The sequence below is a fragment of the Labrus bergylta genome, chromosome 14, assembly GCF_963930695.1.
Source record: "Labrus bergylta chromosome 14, fLabBer1.1, whole genome shotgun sequence".
In the NCBI taxonomy this organism is placed as follows: domain Eukaryota; kingdom Metazoa; phylum Chordata; class Actinopteri; order Labriformes; family Labridae; genus Labrus; species Labrus bergylta.
This window is the reverse complement of record NC_089208.1, coordinates 1,823,554-1,837,232: the sequence shown is the minus strand read 5'-3', so window position 1 is coordinate 1,837,232 and position 13,679 is coordinate 1,823,554. Positions and strand designations below refer to the sequence as shown.

General features: G+C 47.6%; 1 protein-coding gene across 1 annotated transcript in view; it reads left to right on the top strand.

The window, feature by feature from the left end:
* Positions 1 to 13,477, top strand: part of wwc1 (WW and C2 domain containing 1) — a 37,894-nt gene extending 24,417 nt beyond the window's left edge. The window contains exons 10-22 of the mRNA XM_020658832.3: positions 417 to 506; positions 2,296 to 2,975; positions 4,605 to 4,722; positions 4,813 to 4,983; positions 6,139 to 6,331; positions 6,442 to 6,582; positions 6,830 to 6,882; positions 7,138 to 7,324; positions 7,437 to 7,601; positions 7,684 to 7,776; positions 8,708 to 8,938; positions 9,025 to 9,143; positions 10,127 to 13,477. Of these exons, the coding sequence (XP_020514488.1) occupies positions 417 to 506; positions 2,296 to 2,975; positions 4,605 to 4,722; positions 4,813 to 4,983; positions 6,139 to 6,331; positions 6,442 to 6,582; positions 6,830 to 6,882; positions 7,138 to 7,324; positions 7,437 to 7,601; positions 7,684 to 7,776; positions 8,708 to 8,938; positions 9,025 to 9,143; positions 10,127 to 10,193 (2,308 nt within the window). The 3' untranslated portion in view covers positions 10,194 to 13,477. The remainder of the gene's footprint in view (positions 1 to 416; positions 507 to 2,295; positions 2,976 to 4,604; positions 4,723 to 4,812; positions 4,984 to 6,138; positions 6,332 to 6,441; positions 6,583 to 6,829; positions 6,883 to 7,137; positions 7,325 to 7,436; positions 7,602 to 7,683; positions 7,777 to 8,707; positions 8,939 to 9,024; positions 9,144 to 10,126) is intronic.
* The last annotated feature ends 202 nt before the right edge of the window (positions 13,478 to 13,679 follow it).

Sequence of the window (13,679 nt, the reverse complement as noted above, 5' to 3'; positions counted from 1 at the left end):
ATATAAAACCGCTTTAAGTCCTTTTGACCTCTAAAAACAGACATCCTCAAACTGTTCTCGTCCTCGTCAGCGAGTGAGTAAAAGAAGAGAAACGATAAATCTGAGCGGACATTTGACCTCAGCAGCGAGCGGTCTGTAACCTGATCAAAACACTTCCCCCTCTTTGGCCTGTTTCCATCCAAACCACAGCTCCCAGTAAAAGCTTCTATGGACCAGTTTCCTCTGTGACAAAACTCAAACACACAGATCACAGCGCCGTCACCTGAGCACAAAGCAGCGGTTCAAATGGCGGCCTCCATGTCCTCCTCTCTTCTTAAAGTGTTCATGAAGGATTTCATTTTCCTCCTTCAGGTGGTCAGAGCTCCACCTTTAGTTTATCGCCTCCTGATCGAGTGTTCTCCTGTGTGTGTTTTCAGGCTGAGACTTCACTGTAAGAGGAACAAGCTGGTGAGGGAGCTGGAGGAGACGGTTCGACTCGCCTCGTCACTGCACACTCAACTCAAAAGGTTTGTTCACCTCATTACCACCGGTTCATTTTATTTTTTTAAGATTTATTTTTTGGGCTTTTTGTGCCTTAAATGGAGAGAGAGGACGGTGGATAGAGTCTGAAATCAGAGAGAGAGAAAGAGAGTGGTATGACATGCAGGAAAGGAGCCACAAGTGGGATTCAAGTGGGACTGTGCATGGAGCGTGCACACTAACCACTGAGCCACCAGCGCCCCAAGGGTTCATCTTGAACCTTTCAACTTGCTTCACTCAGCAGCAGCATCACAGCCACTGTTTGAGAGAGCATGTAAAGATGGAGTCAGACGCTTTTCTCCTTCAAAATAAAATACAGACTTATGTAGGGACCTTCAAAATAAAATACAGTCTTCTCCTAAAGTGAAGCTGCTCCATTGTCCCTTCTGGGCCTCCGTACATGTGTGCTGGTGACTGTGTCTGCAGAGACTCTGTCCTCTCACTGGATTTTACTCTTCTGATTTGTTCTGGTTGACTCGGGATGTTTGTGGGCGGAGCTGGTGTGTTTCCTCCAGCCAATGACGGCGCAGCAGGTGAGTTTAGGAGTGGATACAGTTCAGTGATTGGACGAGATTCAAACCGGTGAATATGATGGACGTGGACGTAGCATTAAAGAAGAGAAAATATAATGAGAGTGAGGAGAAACACCAAGTGGATAAAGCTCGTTCTAAAACGAGGGTGAACCTTGTGTTGTCTTTTACCCGTGGACGTGGAGTTGATCTACTTCCTGTTGGACAGGAAGGTGACAAACACCGGCGGTTAGCTTGTGTTAGCGTGCGTTAGCTTGCAGTGTAGCTACAAGCAGTAAATGTACACAATCCTGCAGGGGGCGGGGCTTCTGGGGGTGACGAGCCCAGGAGGAGGGGCCCAGTTTTAATTTCTACTGACTCCGCCTTTTAAACACTTTGAGCATAAACTGAGACTGAAGTGAAGGGGAGGAAGAGAAAGTATTTAAGGAAACATTTAGTGAAGTGGAAGCTGCTCTGTTCTCGTTTGTCTCTAACAAACGTTCAAACCCTGCTCACATTTCAGAGCAGCTCTGAGAATAACATTTTTATGAGCTGATGCAACGAGGCGGTAAGAGCGCTGACGTTACAGAGTCCTTTTCATATTTAAAAGTAATGATAATCCCCCCCCCCCCCCGCTCTGACGGACATGAAACGTCTCCCCGGTGGACGGGATCTCCTCTCTGTGGGCGCTAACGAGTCCTCCTGCTTTAATTAGAGCGAGGCGGGAGACAGGAGGGGAGACGTATCACTCCCTCAGCTCACATCAATCACCTTCATCTCTCTTCTTACTTAGGTTTCAAACTTTTAATTGGTGATAAATTTGATGGATGGCGACTCACTCCTGCTGGCCTTGAGGATGAGATGTATCATAAAGTGAGGGCGAGGTCTCTCTCCCAGCGGCGCCCTGCAGCAACACCATACAAGACAAAGAAAACGAGAAATAACAAACTTCTAACTGGGGAAATGTTACTGAGAGTCTTCATAAAGTCACTCCCATTATGCCCCCCCCCCCCCTCAAAGTGGTCCCAATTGTTTGTATCCAGTGGAACTTACAGACATATAAAAAGGCTTTTCTTCTAAACAAAATGAACAATGAACTGCATATTGCCATTAAAGAACACAAACAGACATGAAGCTTGTATTTTTGTTTTACACAAACAGAGAGAAACTGATTCTCGCATTCTTCTTTTTGTAACATTTTCTGGATATTTTCAGGTGAAGAGGATTTTAAATGAAATATTAACCCCCCCATCTCTCTCTCCCTCAGCCTCTCGGCGAGCACTCTGTCCTGTTCCTCCGGCAGCAGTCGAGGCTCCCTGACGTCCAGCCGCGGCTCTCTGGCCACCACCTCCAGCCTTGGCTCCGCCTCCTCGCTCAGCTTCACAGACCTGTACCTGGAGCAGCCCGAGCTGGCTGACCCGGACTTCCAGAACAAGCTGGACAGCCTCCTGCAGGAGGGCGGTCAGGGCGGCTACCGGCCCTCCAGCTCCATCACCACCATCCACGAGCACGAGGTGGTGACAGCCAGCGGGGGGAGGGATGCGGCGAGGCCTGAGGAGAAGGCCAGCGGGGTGGGGGGAGACGCCACCGGAGGAGGTGCAGGAGGAGGAGGAGGTGGTGTCGGAACGGAGTCGGGGTCGTCCAGGATCCAAGCGCTCAGACTGTCAGAGACTCCCCGCTCCATGAGCTCCCTATCCCCGCGCTCCTCTCTCTCCTCGCTGTCCCCGCCCTGCTCGCCACTGGTCACAGACACTAGTTTCCTGTCAGGAGAGACGTTTGCAGGTCAGACGGGGCCCGGCGGCCTCAGCCTGGACCTGGAGCTCCACAGCAGGCTGGCAGAGCTGGAGCTCAGTCTGGACCCTCAGGAGGAGCGGGAGGAGCACGGGGGTCACAGGAGGCGGGGGGAGAAACAGAACCACAACACAGCGCTGAGCGAGGACGTGAAAGGTAAACAGGAAGCTCATGTTCTTTGATTCTGTGTCCTCGACATGCAGGAGTTTCTCACAGTCTAAAACTAAAGGAAGAGGTAAAGTCAGGAGCAAAGTGAAAACACCAAAACATCCCACAGCGCTCATCATTCAGACTGTGCAGGATGTTCAGGATCTATAAAATATAAAATATATTCAATAGAGAACAAAACGACTTAAAAGACACTAAAGGCTGAATAAAACATCACATATCAAATCACTCAGACTTCACAGCCCTGATCTCCTACAGAACGAAACTTAGAGACCTTTAGAGTTTAAGTTCCATCACAAGACGAGCGGAGACGATGAAGAAAAACAAACTTTTCAATATTTCAATGTTTTTAAAAACAACTTTCTGAGCCTTCAATTTAAAGTCAGGTGGAGATGAAAAGATCTTACACTCATGATGATCTAAGCTTTTTCAGATGTTCAGCTTTAATTCACATATATTTGATGTTTAATGTCGAGAAGTTTCTAACAAAGGGGAGGTTTCCCTCCTCTCCTGTGCGTGCTGACTCGTCAAGTTCTCCCACATCAAACTGGCTTTGTTCTCAGTGAAACAAAGTTTGAAGATAAAAAACATGAGTGTCTGATGTAGGAAGGATTTCCCCTGATCAGAAACAAACAATGAAAGAGTGTCAAACGTCATGAAGATGTGTGGAGAGCTGCCTCCGAACAAACAGAAGAAACAAAGAGAAGGTGTTTGAGTTTCTGGAGATAAAGTTTGTTAACAAATTAAGATTGATTGAAAAATTCTTACGCATCATGAGGGCATGCTGGGAGGTCTGAGAGGGCGGTCGACAAGGATCCAGGATCCAGGCCCTCCTCTCTCTCTCGCCTCTCTCTCTCTCTCTCCTCTCTCTCTCTCCCCTCTCTGTCTCGCTCTCTCCCCTCACTCCCCTCTCTCTCTCTCTCTGTCTCTCTCTCTCCCCTCTTATTGTTCTATTAGATTGACTTTGAAACGACTGAAGGAGGAGGAGTTACAGATTGTTGCTTTAAATCAAAAGATGTGGACTGTCTCTCATTGGAGTTTGCTGGAGTACGTTAACTCCTCCCCCTGATGCATCGCTCCACTTCCCCTCACACCGGATTCTCTCCTCTTTGTGGTTAACTTGTAAATCAGTCGAGTGTGGATTATAGTTTGTCTCCGTCCTGATGTTGAAGCTGGATCACAGACAGTTTGAAGCTCAGTGAAGCTGAACAGGACTCAGGTTGCAGCTCCAGGTGAAAGGTGTACGACGTGGTGTCTGCTTTCCTGTTCACTCTCTGAACATGTGACCGGACTCTTAACTCGTCACAGGCAGCAGACGTGCATCACTAACGGTCGCTTTGTTACCACACAGTGCTGCAGTGATGTCAGGAGAGACAAAGTTATTATTCTCTGGACACAAAGATAATACCAGTTCACCAGAACCAGAGTAATGTTTAGAGTCTCAGAAGATTTGTTCACATGTCTGTCCTGTGCAGTATGCAAAAAAAAACAAAGAACAAGGAGAGGAGAGGAGTTATTAAAGGGAACTATTTTCTCTGGTGGATGAACACATAAAGCAGCAGGAAGGTGTTTTCTGCTCGTGTGTAAAAATGTTTTCTCTCGTCCCCTCGTCCTCAGACTCGACTCCACAGCTTCGAGGGACGGCGGCGGGGCCAAAGAAGATCGGCGTGACCTCTGCGGTGTCTGACGAGTCGGTGGCTGGTGACAGCGGCGTGTACGAGCCTTCGGAGCGCAGGTACAGAGGATGTTTACACAACACATTTTATTTTCTGTCGTCAAGTTGAGTTCTGGTTCAGCAGTAACTCAGTGCGTGTGTCTCCTGCAGGCTGGGCCTCCCCGCCGACCTCCTCCTGGGCTCCTACGAGGAGCGGTTGGCGTTGGGCTGCTCTCAGGTTCAACTCGGCTTCCGCTACGAGTCCAGAGAGCAACGCTTCACCGTCTACGTCATGCAGCTGTCCAACTGCAGCGCCCTCTGTCTGCCGGCTGACCAGAAAATGTACGTTGTGTCATCATCGGTCAGATAGTGAGCAGCTCTTTCAGTACCTTCTGTGTCCACCAGGGGGAGTTTGTAATCCTGCTAGCTACCTGTTGGTCGTAGTGAAGTTCAGACCAACAGCCCGCGAGTCGCCCCGCCCACCTCCTCTGCTCACCTGTTGTCTTTAACTGAGGAGTCAAAGCAGCCCTCCACACGCTTTATTTACTGATCTGTACACCACTGTTTGATTTAAATGCACCATGATGACCTCATAGCGGAGGCCTGGTATGCGTTGCTATGGTTCCCGTATGTAGCGACGTGATGGTGGCGACTGCTTCTGCGGCCTTGTAGGTTCATGTCTCTGTATTTAACACTCACTGGTGTGTAGGAGGCAGCTGACTTTTTAGATGAGAAAAAGTCTTAAAGGTGCATCTGATACAACAGAAATATTTGTTTATTTATCCTTTAAAGTCTTTATCTGTGATTTTTCACTCTTAAATATATAAATCAAGTATCTCCTCTGAAAATAACTCTGTGAGTCATGACTGTCTACAATGGGTGTAACACCCGAGTCCCACTGTCTGTGATGTTTTCAGAGTTTTCAGAGTCCTATCTTCACTTTGTTTACATCGCCCGGACGGCCGGCTGACTCCTCCCCTCGTGTATAAAAGTTGTTTAATTGAGGGACTAGAGAAAAGAAGAATAACATACTGTACTCACTGCTTAACTGTGTTTCTAGATCACGCTCATTTCAGGTAAATTTACATGCAGTGTGAAGATACCAGCATAATAAAGATCACTAGCATTAGCATGCTAACACAACAATGCAGCACGAGTTGTTTTGGTTTCATGCTGGTGCTCAAGGGCGACATCTGCTGGATCAAAAAATCACATATAAAGCCTTTAGGATGAGAAAGAGAAGAAAACGCAGGTAAGTATTTTAAATATTAAAATGAGACACAGAGACGGTCAACATTCAGACCGTTTATCTCTTTTTATTTAACAGAGTTAGGAGTTTATTGCGTTTACTTTGTCCTTGGGCGGCGCTCGTTTGTTGCTTTGCATGTTTAATGACCCTGCAGACGCTGAGTGGAGCTGCTTTATCTGGATGTTCACTTTGGAAGAAGTGGCGCCGTCTCTTCAAAGCATCGCTAACCTCTGACGTCTGTCCTGCAGGTACGTGCGCGTGGCGGCGCTGCCCTGTGTGGAGACGACCCGCTGCCTCTTCAGAACACGTGGCGCTCTGCCTCAGGACGTCGTGGAGGTCAACGAGGTGTTCGGCATGCAGATATCCCACAGTGCATTGCGGCAGAAGACGCTGCGGGTCGATGTGTGCAACACCAGCAAGTCGGGTCATGAAGACTGTCTGGTGAGTGGACTCTGTGTTTCTACATCTTACATGTGAGGCGGGGGTCACCCTGACCGTGTTTTAACCTCCTTCCGCCTCACGCCTCCCCCCCCCCCCCCCCCTCCCTGCAGGCGGGCGCTCAGATCAGCCTGGCTGACGTCAGCTGTTCGGAGGAGAGATGCACAAAGTGGTACAACCTGCTGAGCCGAGCCTACATGCCTGAGATCAGCAAAGAGGAGAAAGAGAGGCGAGCAGCCGGCGCCGCCAACAGGGTACAGACGAGACTCTGATCTTAAAAAGTTTTTAGAGTTTAGATTCAACATGATTTATTTACAGCGAGGCGGAATCCATCTTTAAGAATCCAGAAACACGATTTAATCATCTGATTGAAACGGCTGGATCTGAAATACTCTGCAGTCACCTGAGATGCTGCAAGACCTTTCAATGATTCATATATAGTTTGTGTGTGTGTGTGTGTGTGTGTGTGTGTTTATCCTCGTGTGTGTGTTTGTGTTTCAGACTGCAGTGATTTCCAGCGTGTCCAGAGTCGGCGCTCCTGAAGACGATGAGTGGTGAGTGTTTCTACTTTCTTAACTCGACTCATGTTAAACAGCTGCTGCTGGTTTGGGAAACTACCGGGAAAAGAGATGTAGATGTACACATAAATGAGTCTAGCGATCAACAATCAGAAAAGAGTCAAATAAAATGTCTGAATCTTAATCTGCTTCAGGCGTCCTGTGATAGTTTAAACAGAATCTCTGCAGACTGAATCATCATCTCTTCATGTTACTGAGGGATTTAAAAACGTCTCTGTGGTCAATCTTTAGGCACGGCGACGTCCTGGAGGCAGACATGTTTGATGATGAAGAAGGAAACGGAGAGGAAGGGGCGGGGCCTCTGGAGGAAGAGGAGGGGTTCTATCCTGACAGCAGCCAATGGGAAGCAGAGGAGGAGGAGGAGGAGCATGTGACCAAACCTCCTCCTCCTTTCCCGACAGCAGCGATCACAGAAAAGGTCAGAAACATCAAACCGTCTCCTCCGAGGTTTCAGAACCTTCACAGGAATCTAAAAGTCCTCGAGCGGTGAGTTCAGTTTCATCATCTCTGTCCTTGGTTTTTCTGTCCAGGTGAACAAGGAGACGAGCACAGACAGCTCGTCACGCCACCACTCGGTGGTTCGACCGAAGGAACGGCGCCCGGACGTCCGACAGCAGAACCCGTTCATGAGGGGGAACACCATCATCCGGTCCAAGACCTTCTCCCCTGGACCCCAGAGCCAGTACATCTGCAGGGTACCAGAACTCTGAGTGAACAACAGGAAACCAGGAAACACCTGGACAGTTAGTAACACCTCTCTCTCTCTTTTTGTTTCAGATTAACCGCAGCGACAGCGACAGCTCCACGCTCTCCAGGAAGTCTCCGTTTGTCAGGAACGCCTCCGAGAGACGCAGCGTGCGTATGAAGAAGGTAAACGAGTCAGAGTCCAGTTACAGGGTTTTAATAAGACAGCTGATCAGAGACAGGAGAGAGAGGGGGATGACGTGCAGCCGAGGTCGGATTCAAACCCACGGCCGCTGTGACGATGACTAGCCGCCGTACTCTCATGATGCAACTCCTGTTTTGTTTCAAAACAACACAGATCAGTCGTTTCAGTCGGCGCGGTTTTGTTTCTCGAGCTCTGTTTAAAAAAAAACCTGATTAAAGGGATCTGGATGATCTGATCCTTAGCAGGAAAAAAATGTGGATTACCAAATCCAGATAAACTGAGGCGTGAGTTGGCCTAGCGGTGATGTTGTGTGCTCCATTTACATCCTCCAAGCGGGCGGTCTGATTCCACTTTGCAGCTTCTTTCCTGCTCTTCATTCCTCGCTCTCTCATCCACTGTCCCGTCAATAACGGCTCGATAAGGAGCTGAAGAGAGACAGGATACCAGGAGAGAGCGGGGGTGATACGCAGTAAAGGGGACGGATTCAAACCCAAACCGTCTGTGAAAAGGACTTCAGTCTGCCACGGTTTCTTAATTTGTTCAATGTTCTGAGCACGCAGGTTGGTTGTGCACGGCGTGCCCTGCTGGTCGCTGCGGGGACTCTGAGGATCCCCAGCAGGGACTCTGAGGATCCCCAGCAGGGACTCTGAGGATCCCCAGCAGGGACTCTGAGGATCCCCAGCAGGGACTCTGAGGTGCACTTTACAGCCGGACTGTAAACAAACAGCGTCAGAGCTGTATGAAACATTCAGCTGGTTATTAATTATTAAAGCAGCTTCACTTTAAGACTCAGATTCTAACAGACTCTCTGATGGACCTTCACTGTTAAACTGTCAAAGACTCAACAAGCAGGAAGTTAAAGACAGCTGATCACAGAGAGAAACATGTTTCTGCTTTCTGTTTCCCCTTCAGCCTCCTGTGCAGGTTAAAGGTCTGGACGGTCTGCTGCGGACCTCCCTGGACCTGGAGCTGGACCTGCAGGTGTCTCGGACTCGGCAGGCCCGGCTGGATCAGGAGCTGCGGGTTCTGCGGGAGCTGAAGACGCAGCTGGAGGCGGCGAGACAGCAGGGCCGGAGAGAGCTGCCCACCTGGGTCCAAGAGGACGAACGCTTCCGTCTGCTGCTCAAGCAGGCCGAGAAACAGGTGAGTCAACATCCAGAGGTCTAAGTGAAGATGAGTCCACCTGAGGGTTTGTACCAGGGTTTGAGTCTCCTGTGTGTCCCGTTCAGACCCGAGAGGAGCAGCTGCAGGAGAAGCGTGTGGAGAAGATGATGAGAGCAGCAGCGAAAGACGTCCACAAGATCAGAGGCCAGAGCCGCAAGGAAGTCCCTGAAGTCCAGACCTTCAGGTGAGACTTCACAGACCCCCTTTAACTTCAGATATGAGGCACAGCTTGTTCCTCGTGTGGAGGGGAACAAAGGGTACCTCGGGATCGGTTTATTCAAAGCATTTTATTATTATTATAAACCTGAGATGAAACAGTGTTCATGTTTTGAGTCTGTAAATCACATTTACAGAACAAATTTGTACGCTGAGGCACGACGTCCGATCCTGTTGGATATTTGGGTCGTACGTCACACCGTGTGAGCGGAGCCACGAGCTGACTCTCTGACTCCTGGTCTCGCCCCCCCACTGATTTAACCTGCCAGAGAGCATCTTAGAATAGAATTAGAATAGAATAGACTTTATTGTCATTGCTCTAGAGAACATCGAAATTTCTGTGCCATGCCTGAAATATAAAAATATAAATATATAGAATAAAAACAAATATATACATAAACACACATGTGTATATATATATATATATATATACCTACACAAGTACAGTAGAAAACATCACACACACAATCATTATTAGTTTGTAATTAAATGTGTAAACAAAGCAGGTTGAAGCAATATTGCACTATTTGTCCCATGGTGGGTCAGTGTTTGATTTGAAATCACCATGGCAACAGCAGACACGCCCTTATTCCTCCGTCTCCCTCGTCCTATCGTTAAAGAAACTATCTGCAGACAGAGGAGATGTGATTGATCGTTAGCTTGTGTTGGTCGTGTGTCGTAAACATTTTAATCGCACAGTGTGAGATGACATCACGACTTCTCTTCAGGCGTACGGCGAGCTTCAGAAACAAAAAAAAAGATAAAAAGCACGTTTTAGTATTTTACAGACATGACCAGCTCATCTTTTTAAAGCTGTGAACTCTGAATCCATCATGAGAACATTCACAGACGTCATGTTCAGCGCTCAGTAGGAGAACTGTGTTAAGGAAACGAGTGATAAGGTTTGAATGTAGCGTTTGACCCTCCTGTTTCCTGTTTGTCTGTTTCCAGAGAGAAGATGGCGTTCTTCACACGAGCAAAGAGCAGCATCCCCGACCTGCCGGCTGACGACGTGTAGAGAATCATTTCAAAGTATTTCCTTCCTCCTGAGTCTCACCTGCTGTTCAGACACGAAGCGAGCGCTCTGCGGTGACATGAAGAAGCCAGAAGACGAGCGGCGTGTCGGAGTAGAAACCATGAAGGAGGCGCCGGGCGTGACGTGGATCGTGTTTGTTAGTGATAGCACTGTTAGAGCTCCACTTCCTGTTTCCTGTTACTAACCGGCTGTTGATAGGCTCGTACGTGTTTCCAATCATTCCAGAGTCACACGTGTGCTTGTTTTTATACTGACATTATGACTCTAAATATATAAATATGAACGTCTAACGAAGGCACAAAACAACAAACGATGGTACTGAAGAAACATCTCAACGTACGAGATGTTTCACCTCTTTTTTAAACTTTATAAACAAACTTGAGCACACATGAAGTTCCTCTGACTCCCGACTTCCACATACTCAGTGCACGCCGCCGTCTGTCAGCACAGCGCACTGCGCCGGCCCTCACTGTCACTCGAGTCAATGCTCCTGTTTCCACAGTTAGCGCTGCGTCACTACGCTCTGCTCTGTCTTAAATACACTGTGAGTCTGCAAACACACGTCAAGCTGGACAGAAAAGATCGACAGGAAGTGAGAGAAGAAAACGCACAGAGAGTCCGGTCAATTTCAAAATAAAACACCACATACAGACTCCTGTTTGTATTTTTCATCACTTTCTCAACATGACGTCAAAACAGAATGAACAACAAATCATCCTCAGCAAGACAAAGAGACATGTTGATTGCACGTTTTTCTCTTTATTCTCGCCTGATCTTGTAGTTCTCTTGGATCTTGTAGTTCTTCTGTGATCTTGTAGTTCTTCTGTGATCTTGTAGTTCTTCTGTGATCTTGTAGTTCTCCTCTTGTAGTTCTTCTGTGATCTTGTAGGTCTCTTGTGATCTTGTAGTTCTCCAGTGATCTTGTAGTTCTCCTGTGATCTTGTAGTTCTTGTGTGATCTTGTAGTTCTCCTGTGATCTTGTAGTTCTTCTGTGATCTTGTAGTTCTAAACGGACCCGGTGTGGTAGGGTGCGCGACGTCCGACCGTGGCGCTGATGGACCGCAGCGTGAGCAGAGTATGTGGACGTTGGGAGTAATGGAGGAAAACTGGAAGTCTTTGCTTCGTCTCATCGGCTCTAAAAGAACTGGAAATGATGGGAGGTCAGATCGACCCTCACAGATAAACACTCACATCGTCAGCGAAACGTAGGATCATCACTAACTCTCACTAACACTCAGGTAGTTTGTTCGGATAGGCTGCACTTTAAGAAACGTAGGCGGGAAAAGTTTAAAATAAAAAAAATAAAAAAGGTTAAAAGAAACTCGATGTGGGTTTTAAAAATATAAAAAAGATCAAGAGCTCACCAAGAATGTCCACACAGGAAGTGAAGATGAAAATGTGTTTTTCCTGACTGTGAACTGATTGTATGACACACACACACACACACACACACACACACACACACACACACACACACACACACACACACACACACACACACACACACACACACACACACCTTGCAGGCGAGCAGCTGCCAGCCAATAGGAGAAAAGCAGACCTGTGATTGGCCTGTCAGTGTATCATGTATTATTGAACGTTTCCTGTTTCCTGGATATTCGCGCCATCTCGCCATCGTGGAGAAAGTTCCTTCACGTGCAGGAAGCTTTTTTTATTCCACAAACAGGAAGTCACTCGTCATGGTGACCCAGCAAAAACATCAACTTTGTTTCTTCTTCACGATGATGTCACGATGACGTCACGGAGTTAGCTGGAGGCTAAACGAAGCTAAGCTAGAGGGAAACAGGAAGTGACTCCTCAGCGTAGCAGGCGACAGAGGAGGGTTAAAGGTCACCTTGTTGTGTCGTTGGGAATAGAAGGAGGAATAACAGTAATGTCTCCGTTTAACAGCCGCCACCGCCCGCCGTCAACACGTAGCATGTTGCTAACCTCCTAACAAAGCTAACGTTACAGGTGTGGCTAACGGTTGTCAGTGAGGTTAATATCAGCTGGAGGTTAACTTTATAGAACGCCACGCAGGCGCAGCTCGCCGTCATGATGTAGCGGTTTGCTCTATTGACAATGACCCAAACCTCCCGCTGGTCAGTGTGACGCCGGTCACGGAGAGGAAGTGACCTCATATGTTCAGAGAAACTCGTGTGTTCTTTCGCTAAAATGACTTGCTAGCTAACGTAGGCTAACGTGGATTAAATAGGATTGTTTTGCCTCCAGCTAAGCCCCGCCCACCAACAAAAAAAAAGTCACACTGTTTACTAACACTAAAAGAGTTTATAGCCAGTTGTTGAAATGCATTCTGGGAAATGTTGTAAATGAGTAAACGAAGATGAAGTGAGCACGGCGAGGGAAATAAACGCAGAAACACTCGAAGAGTCAAAAAGCACAAACGTGACCCTCGTGGGGCTCCGTAGCGTCATCGAGAATGTGACTGACGCTTCAGGAAAACAAGATGGCGACTGCTCAGATATCAACGCGGAGGCTCCAGTTACTGTTGCTGCTTTCTGTCTCGTGTTGGCGGATGACCTTGAAGTCGTCAGAGGTCGTTCACCTTTTTTCTGTCCTCCGTCGGTTGTTGACTTTTTGCCCGGTCACTGTGCTCGACTTTTTGTTTTTGGTACTTTTTGCTGCTTTTGGATCAAACTGTCGTCCACGTGGAGCGAGCTCACAGCCGTGTTTCCACTTGTGATGTAAACCAGGAAGTGGCGCTGACGTGGACGCCGCCGTCTGATCCGAGAGCAGATGGTTAAACGTAGAGAAACGTTTGTGTTACTTTCTATAGAACAGGACTGCGTTCGTCACGATCGACCTCTAAATCAGTAAAAAACAAAACACGCTTTTATAAACATCAACATGTGTGAAGGAACGTGGCTCCTCGCTCGCTCAGAGAGGAACGCCGTTAGTGTGACATGTCGTCTTCGTGCGGGATGTGAAATCCTTCTGGTTTGTGTTTTGAAGTTTCAGTTTTTGTTTCCTCCTCTGATTGTTTTTCTAATGAATCTGTTTGAATCCCGGCCGCTGACACGCAGAGACGCAGACAGCTTGTATTTATTGCACTTTGTGATTTGGGTGTGCTTTTCCTGTTTTATTTGTTTTTTTCTTTCTTTTTATCGCGAGAGTCCCGAGAAGCTGTGAATTTTATTCTCAGACACTGTACTGTCGACCAGAGTTGTAAATATTTCACCAGCACAAAAAACAAACGATATGTTTTGTAGTTTCACAACAAATAAAAAAAAAGTTCTTCTCTTCTATCCTCCGACTCGTTTTTCTCAAATTAAAGAAATCACATTTTAACTCTGAGGGTGGGAGTGGGGGGGTGGGTGGCGGGGGTGGCGGGGGTATCAGGATACCTGGTCTTTAAATGGGGAAACATCTGATGGACTGTGATGTTCAGGGTTCTTAAATTTAAGTCTACAGACCTGTTGGCTCTGTAGGCACACTGCAGGGGGTCCA